The 8,366-nt window shown below is 42.0% G+C and overlaps 1 protein-coding gene across 1 annotated transcript; it reads left to right on the top strand.

Moving 5' to 3' along the window:
- Nucleotides 1–5,684: 5,684 nt before the first annotated feature.
- On the top strand, nt 5,685–7,762 carry CLDN14 (claudin 14). The gene has a single exon (XM_062622301.1). The coding sequence runs from the start codon at nt 5,775–5,777 to the stop codon at nt 6,483–6,485; it is 711 nt and encodes a 236-aa protein (XP_062478285.1). The 5' UTR covers nt 5,685–5,774; the 3' UTR covers nt 6,486–7,762.
- The last annotated feature ends 604 nt before the right edge of the window (nt 7,763–8,366 follow it).

The raw sequence follows: 8,366 nt of genomic DNA, 5'->3' as shown, positions 1-8,366 counted from the left end.
CTCAAACTAAGCATTCAAAACCCAAGCTGCTCAAAATCACACAACTCTTTTGAAAGGCCTGGTCCAGATGAACAGTTTCAGAAATATCTACGTGTACAAGTTTGGGAATATATATATACATGTATGCATATACATATATACAATTTCTGGTTAGTGTTGCTTTGTCCCTGTAGCCTATTCATGCCATGCAAACTGCTTCATGTTGCAGTCCTCATCCCTAAGACCCGGGATCAGGCACTGCCTGAAGCACCTTGGCTTGCCCCAGCTGCCCCTATCAACCCCAAAAAACAGGCAATTGACAGCAATACATTCCAGTGAATTCTAAACCTTTCTCTGAAAGTACCTTCCTCAGCCACTGGTTATCTGAAGGACTGAAATGACAAGACCCCCAAAATTGGGTAGTAAAATTATATTTTAAATTTTCTTTAATATTTATTACATAAATAATTTATTAAACTTATTAAAATCATAATGGGATCAAAATGTGGACTTGATCTTTTTTCTTTGGAGGCTTTCTAGTTTTTCCAAGTCTATTGACTTTCAGTTAGATGAATCTTTTGGTTTGAACCTCTATAAAAACCCCAAATAGAAAAAATCCAAAAGCAAAATACTTCTGTGATAGCAAAAATTTGGAGTCCACTCAAGATCATTCCAAAGCGGGATAATGTTAAAGCCAGCAGTGATTGGTGGAGAGATGATATGTGATGGGTCTCAGGCAGGAACAAGACATGAAATGAATGGCAGTACTGCTGGCGGCTGACGGCACCCACAGCCAAGACAAACACCTGAAAAGCTGCGCAGGCAGATCACCCAGACACTCGTGAGAAGAAAACAATGGGGTGGCACAAGGCCAGTTACAACCCAATGGTGCCTTACGGGTAAAGTGCTGGAGACTCCATAGATCTGAGGAGGGGTTAAGGCTCCTCCTGTACATCTGGCGGAGCAGCAGCTGCTCTGCAGTGATCAATGTCAGCATTTGCCGCAAGGACTTGTTTCACAGAGAGGGGGTGGGAGTAGGTGTAGGATCAGGGTTGGTTACAATGTGCCTTTAGACTTATGTTGGTTTCCTAATCTCTTCTTTGAAAAAATAGAGAGAGGGGGAAGAAAAAGTTTTACTGTGAGCCCGCAGGCCGTATTTCCCCTCAGATCTATCCAGCCATTGCTCACATACATAGAGGGATCTGCTCTTACCAAGCTCAAAGTGCCAGCCATTCTTTTCCCCCCAAACCAGTTCAGCAGAAGTTAGCAATGAAAGGGATGAAACAGATGAATTTACGGTGTTAGAGAGGGTAACCTCATTTGCCTGTATGGTAAAAATACTACTTGAGCATGCCTTACAGCTCTGATCCAGCTGGCACTTAAACATGGATCCAGCCTTAATAATTCAGGCTGTGTGAGATTAAGCAAGCATGTAAAATGAGTGTATACTTAAGGGCCTGGCTAATCTGAGGTCCGCAACAGCGAGTACTTCAGGTCTGACCCTCCACTGGTCTGCAGCTGGCAAGGATATCTGCGAAGAACATCACCACACTGTGCCACTTTGTGCTCCCAGAGCAGAGGCTGAAATGGTCAGATTTCTGGGGGTTTTGAGAGAATTGGTGCAAAATTTGAGGGGCTGAAGTGAAAATATTGGTTGATAAGGATGCACAGAGTAAAAACCGAATTGCTGAACTAAAATCTGCCGGCAGAACTGTCGGCAGCCCAGGGGACAAGAGGCTTTCTGCAGCCATAGACTGCAAGAGAAGAAACAAGTCACAGATCTGGAGAAAGGGTCTGGAAAGCACAGAAACAAAAGGATAAGACTGATATGGGTAGGGAAATAGTAAAATGAGAAACAATGAAAGAGACAGCAATAAAACATGCATCTGTCGTTTAATCCTGGGTAAATACCCAGATTAGTGACATTAGTTTCTGCTGTTTATTTGGAGCTTACTTTGGAGCCGTATCTTTCAAGGCTAATGCAGCTGTGGAGCGCACAATGAAAAGCACAGCCAAGGATTTATCCCAGATATGGCCGGTTTTGTACAACAGAGGCATTAGGCAAAACTAAAGTTTGTATGCAAAAGTTGTCTTTCCAGCCCTTGTGTTCATAAAAATAAAGCTGGCATGAGCTGGCAAAGCAAGGAAATTCAAAAATTTCACAGTTTCTCTTCACAAATTTTCACATAATTTCACAATCATTTGGTGCTTAGATGGTCTTTGAAGGTTATGAAGGCTAAACATGCATGCTGGCTCTTGATTCACTTATGAGGCCTTACACCGGTATCCATCACACCGTGTACTGAAGCAAAGTGACAGCGCGCTCATCAAGCCAGGTCTTATTGCTGGTACAAGCCAAACTGTGCCAAGAGGAGGAAGAGGATGCTTTATCTGAGATGATGGCCTTGGACAAGAGCCCAGGAGGTTGCTGGTGTAGCTGCTAGAGGGGGTGAAAACACCAGACACCACTGTGGCTAGAAGGGATTTCCCCTGGAAGAAGCAGCTTGTGTCCTATGTACTCCACAGCAGCTCAGAATCCTGGCTGAGCAAGACAAAGGTAGAGACAAGCCATTTCAGGAGCACACTTGGTTTGAGAAAGCCATCCCTGCCTTCTCTGGCAGCTGTGCATTGGGCATTAAAGCTACTACTCCCCCCAAGAAGTAAGCAGCCATTTTGCCAATTTTCATTGTTTCTGGGGTAACCCAGAGAGCCATCATCTTCACTGTCCCACAAAGGCTGGCTCTGGTTTGCTCACTAAAAAAATATTAAAAACCACTGCCTATGCAGAAATGTACTTTTTTTTTTTTTTCATTAAAAATGACTTGGTTTTGTCCTTATGTTTAACTAGGTCAGCCTACGAGAAACATCCCACCAGCTGCTCACCTGATCCCACTGCGGTAATCATCTTCCTTTCCTAACCTGTTAAGAGCAAAGCTGTAAGGTGAGACATTTTAATGAGCCCATTGATGTTCTTGGAGATAAGTGCATTAAGTTACTGCTGGTTTTGCCACTTGCCAGCGGGCTAGGGGAGGCTGGTCCACAGCAGTTAAAGCGTTACAGAGCACCAGAGGCAGCTGGCATCTACTGAGAAAGGCACATGGAAAACATGACGCCAAGCAAGTGGGGCTAATTAACACCAGTTTCTTAAATTAGAAGGCTTTTAATGGCTAATGTTTAAAAATAACACCTTAATGACATCTAAAAATAGGTGCTGCCAAGCCCCCTAGTATTCTGACCTCCATTAAAATGGGAGTCCATTTCCCATGACTGGTGGTGTAAATCACATTTACCTTTTATATTCTGTTCTCCCTGGGATTAGCTGCAAAACCTGCTGCCTGACCTTGAAAGCCTATTTGAAAACATGTAAGAGTAACCTCAAGCACTCTTCTGAATGGTGTGCAATATACCAATACAATGTGTGGGCTGAGTAATTGGATAGAGTATAATCTCAGGTTGCAGCCTTCTGCAGACATGCACAGGGAAAAGTACTGAGGGAGTGGGGGACCATCAGACCAGGCAGACACCAGGGATGTGAAAGCTGGTGCTGAGCTTAGGGCCTGGGAGACATGAGCTCCATTTCCAGTTTGGTTGCAGATATCCTGTGCAACTTGGGTAGGTCTCTCATCTTCCCTCTGTGCCTCAAAGCACAGCCCCTCATGGTCCTGGAGGGGTACTACCAGGATAATTTCTCTAAGGTGTCTGGCATGCTTAGATACAACAACAATATGACTCACAGGAAACAAACAATAATATCAAAAGGGAAAATACTGCTTAATTTTCCTTGTGTTTAATATATGAGCCAAACACAAACAGTCTGGAAGGCAAACATATGTTGAGGACTTTTTCTAGAGCTATTATCCAAGCATGTGGTGGGAAAAGAAATAAGATTATCTCCAGTACTGCTGGAGATAACCATTTGCTTGCTTTTGCTGTGCTCCTCTGTGCTGTGCTTGGCCCTAACCTGTGTCCTGTCATATCACAATAGTCTGTGATAGCTGGTACAAAGAGAGAAATCTGCAGCTTGACTTACCTCAGAGGATGCAGGCACATCCCATGACACTTACCTGGAACAGTTATTTCTGACATAAACCCCTCAGTATTTGTTTCACTATCTGAAAATTGGGCAAATTAACAACCAAATAAATTTAGTTACTTTTATTTAAGCATTATTTAAAGGGTATCTGAAAGGCTAGAAAGGCCTAACAGTAGGAAAATGCCTTCCTAATGCTAGCCACACTAAAGGAAAGCTGGTCTTTGGTTTTTATCTTCCCTTCCAGTCAGAGGGCTGGGAACTTCTCTGCAAAGAATTCCTCTCTATCCTATGTCTGTGCACAGCAGACATGCTCCAAACAAATGAAAAGGAACATGTGTAAGTACGAGACTGTCCTGCCTAGCCCATATAATCCATGTGCCTTCCAGTTTTTTTCCTTTTTCTTTTTTCCTTTCCTTTTTCTTTTGTTCAAGGCAGATTCTGGATTGCTTCAGGAAGAGATGCCCAACCTTGTTATGGAGAGATTGGTGCATACTGTGACAGTGGTCTGGAGACAAACATCAACACTGATACTCACCTCAAGCACTCCTGCCTCATTAGTGAGATAAAGGGAATGTAAACCAGCTTTCGCTTTTCTCCCTCTGTGTTATTTTGTCATTCTAATGGTCTTCATTAGTTTGGCCAGATGGTTTTACTCCCTTCGCCTGCTCAGGCCCAGTCCTGCAAACACTTAAGCTTTCTTCTACACACATGCGTTCAGCACATGCATCAGTCTTTGTAGAATTAGAGCCTAAATTTGTTTCTGTTTCTGAATTCCAAGTTGGATTTTGACGCAACAGTTATTTTATATATTAAAATATCAGGTTTCTGCCCACACACATAATGCATGATGTATAACAGACCTTGCAAGGCAGCCATTGGAAAAGACCACTTAATTTGCTATTTATACAGAAGGAAGAGTTATTTACTATTCCTTGTTTTTCATCTAGAGTTTATACATGACCGAACTGTGAAGGTGTTGCTCCTCAGAAGCTCCATGATGTACATCTGGTTTCACATTCTGTCATTTCACCCACAACCTAAAATCATAAGCTGAAACTCCACAGAGGCTAATGAAAATTATTCCCCTTTGAGTTGCTTTATTAAAATGCAGCCTCAAGAAATACTGGCAAGTCAGGAAAGCGACTTTAATCCAATACTTGTTATCCTCTTCCACAGATTTTAAATCACTCTCTTTGCTCCTTACTTTGAGCAAATATATCCTTATTGTTTTCCTAGTCCTGCTATGACCTTCTGGGAATGTTTTCATCATGTAAAGTAACCTGCAGTTCTCTACTTCATAAATCTCATTCATTCCAAGTGTTAACACTAACTAATTCTCTGCTTTAGAAAGAAAATTATGTTTGTTTTTTTGAAGAGTCTGCTGGGAAGAGGAATATTTGCATTTAAAACATTTTTTTTCCATTTCATAAATTGTCTTGAGTTTTCTTCCCAGCAGGCAACAGAGGACTGTTTATATAAGCGAAGAGGGAAACTTGCTTTCCCATTACTTCCACAAAAGTACGATTAACAGCGATAACTATGCTAATTATTGAACTAACTGCACTTGGAAGGCACCTTACTGGCTGGAGAGGTAATGCATTTGGGTAATAATTAATTCCTTTTTTCCTCAATTACCTTTTATTAGGAGAGCAGAAGGTGTCAAAGTAAAACAGCTGCATATCTTCCAAGAAAAGCTCATGTTTTCCGAAGGAATTCAAGCGGAGGTGCTTTATTAAGAGAACTAGGCAGGACAAACATTAACATGGCAAGCTCGGCTGTTCAGTTACTTGGCTTCTCCCTAAGCCTGCTCGGCCTAATTGGGACATTAATTGCTACTATTCTGCCACACTGGTGGCGAACGGCACATGTAGGCACCAATATTATAACAGCTGTGGCCTATATGAAAGGGCTTTGGATGGAGTGTGTTTGGCACAGCACCGGCATCTACCAGTGCCAAGTCCACCACTCCCAGCTGGCGCTGCCCCGTGACCTCCAAGTTGCCCGTGCCATGATGGTAATTTCCTGCGTCCTTTCTGCGCTGGCATGTGTGATTGCTGTCATCGGTATGAAGTGCACGCAGTGTGCCAAGGGGACTTCTGCCAAAGCCTCCATCGCAGTCTCTGGGGGGATCGTTTTCATCCTGGCCGGTCTTGTCTGCCTGGTACCGGTTTCTTGGACCACTAACGACATTGTTACAGATTTCTACAACCCCGTGCTTCCCAGCGGGATGAAGTATGAGATAGGTCAAGCTCTTTACCTTGGCTTTGTCTCTGCATCTTTGACGATCCTTGGTGGTGCTCTGCTCTGCACATCAAGCCAGTGTCGCGGGAACGAGACACCTTACCAGACGCAGCCCAGCAGCATAAGAAGGACTGCTCCCTCCTATAGACCACCAACTGTCTACAAGGGAAACCATGCTTCTTCCCTGACATCTGCTTCCCATAGCGGCTACAGATTAAATGACTATGTGTGAGTTCCCTAACATTTGCCTGTGAGACACAGCTGCTTTATAATTTCTGTGCATGGCATAAAACAAAGCTAAGAACTTCTAACTTATAAGGGTTACAATACAAAGTTTACCATTGTTTGTTTCTTCCTTTCCTTTCTTTCTGGAGAAAGAAAGAATGTGAACACAAAACTGCTTGCTGCAAAACCTGGAAAACAAATACAAAGGAGGCTGTGATATTCCAGGGACAGCACATACCTGCCTATTTTCAATTAGAGTTTTGCAGGCAGCTCAAGAGCCGTTTTGCTAGAAGTAATGATTTTGTTTGTAGTTTCTGTCCTGCAACAACCACTAAAGTGGGACTGGACTCAACTTGTTTGAACAGTGTTCCAACAAAAGATGCCGTTTTGCCTAAAACAGAGAATTGTGTGGCGAGACACAGTGATTTTCCAGCAGCGACTGCCTGCTAAGTTTCTCTTTTCCATAATGCATGAATGATTCGTTATGACAAGGTATTACTTTTGCTTTGACTTAACTTTTTGTTTGGTTTTTTTATAGTCCCTTGAAATATGGATTTCAATAGCATTGTGACAGATGTATTTGACAGTATGTTATAGCCAATATTTTAAATTATACTATAATGTTTTGACCTTATCAAAATAAAATTTTAGCACATTTTTTAAACAAGACAGTACATCATAATGGAAACAAACCATCTCTGTGGATCAGAATTGGGTCTTTAGAAATGTTGGCAATTGAACAACACTGGACATTTGATGTTAAACTTTTATTAAAAAAATAATAAGAAAAAAGCAAGTATCAGAATTTGTCAAAGAATGGGCATTTAGGTCTTCATCAGATTTAGCTTTCTGTATGCATTATACAGAGCAGTAAAACGATTTCTAGAATCCTGTCCCCAAAGACTATGTGATGAAATGTACTAATTTCTTAGGCTTTGTCCCAGATCTTTTTTGCCTGGGGTCCTGACCAAAGGTGCATTAGAGTTAGTAAGAATATTTCCATCTGCTCCAGCAGCATTTGGGGAGCTTCCATTCACCCAGGCTTAGGCAAACAAGGCAGCCTCTGTGCCAGCAGAGGTTACGCTCAGGGTCTGTAACCACTGCTGGTCAGGAGGAATATAAAATCAAGACATTTACGTCTAAAATGCTTGGAAAATGGGATCATTCCCCAGTGTGTTCAAACAATTAAAAACCAAACTAATGAACAAAGAACCCCAGCCCTCTCCATTTCATGTTACAGCACAGTCCAGTGCAGCACATACTGTGGTATAAAACTATCACAAATATAAAAAAGCTGTTAACTTTCTGTTAACCCCAGAAAGTGATAGGTCTCTCCAGAGCAATGTATGGACCAACACACTGACATTTAACAGGGTTAAAAAAGTACTTCCAAGACCTGTGAGGCAACTACAGCTGGTATACTTCATTTGGCAAAAAGCTTCTTTCCAATTATGTTGTCACCTTGTAGCACCTCCAGAGTTGGGATCCTTTCAACATTTCCCCTGGTTTCATTCTGACCCTTCCTTTTCATGCCTGATCACCTTGCCATTTCTTTTCCTGTTGATTTGAATTGTGACAGTGTTTTTCAGCATGGGTGTAAGTTATCATCATCACTAATTTTAAAAAACAAAATGGCATTTCTGAGCAATTTGCTGAGACCCACAGTAATAAAAAGGATCTGGGACCAGGCTTTGGTGATTGATCATTAACAATGGATTATGAACTCCTGTTTTATTAACTGTAGCTATTACACATGATGTGAAAGAAAACCATCTTAATAACAGACTATGAGGCACAAGGAACAAACAGAAACTGCTTTGTCAAGGACTTCTTAGAGAAGATGGAGTCAAACTGTTCATAGACCGTTAGAGTTTTTCTGGGATGCCTT

Source organism: Pezoporus occidentalis, unplaced genomic scaffold, assembly GCF_034315485.1.
Source record: "Pezoporus occidentalis ecotype Australia unplaced genomic scaffold, CSIRO_AGI_Poc_V1 ctg24, whole genome shotgun sequence".
In the NCBI taxonomy this organism is placed as follows: domain Eukaryota; kingdom Metazoa; phylum Chordata; class Aves; order Psittaciformes; family Psittacidae; genus Pezoporus; species Pezoporus occidentalis.
The sequence above is the reverse complement of the archived record's forward strand: the minus strand, read 5'-3'. Positions and strand labels throughout refer to the sequence as shown.

Excerpts from the sequence above, each read along its gene's own strand:
- CLDN14 (XM_062622301.1), top strand. The coding sequence starts at position 5,775 with ATGGCAAGCTCGGCTGTTCAGTTACTTGGCTTCTCCCTAAGCCTGCTC.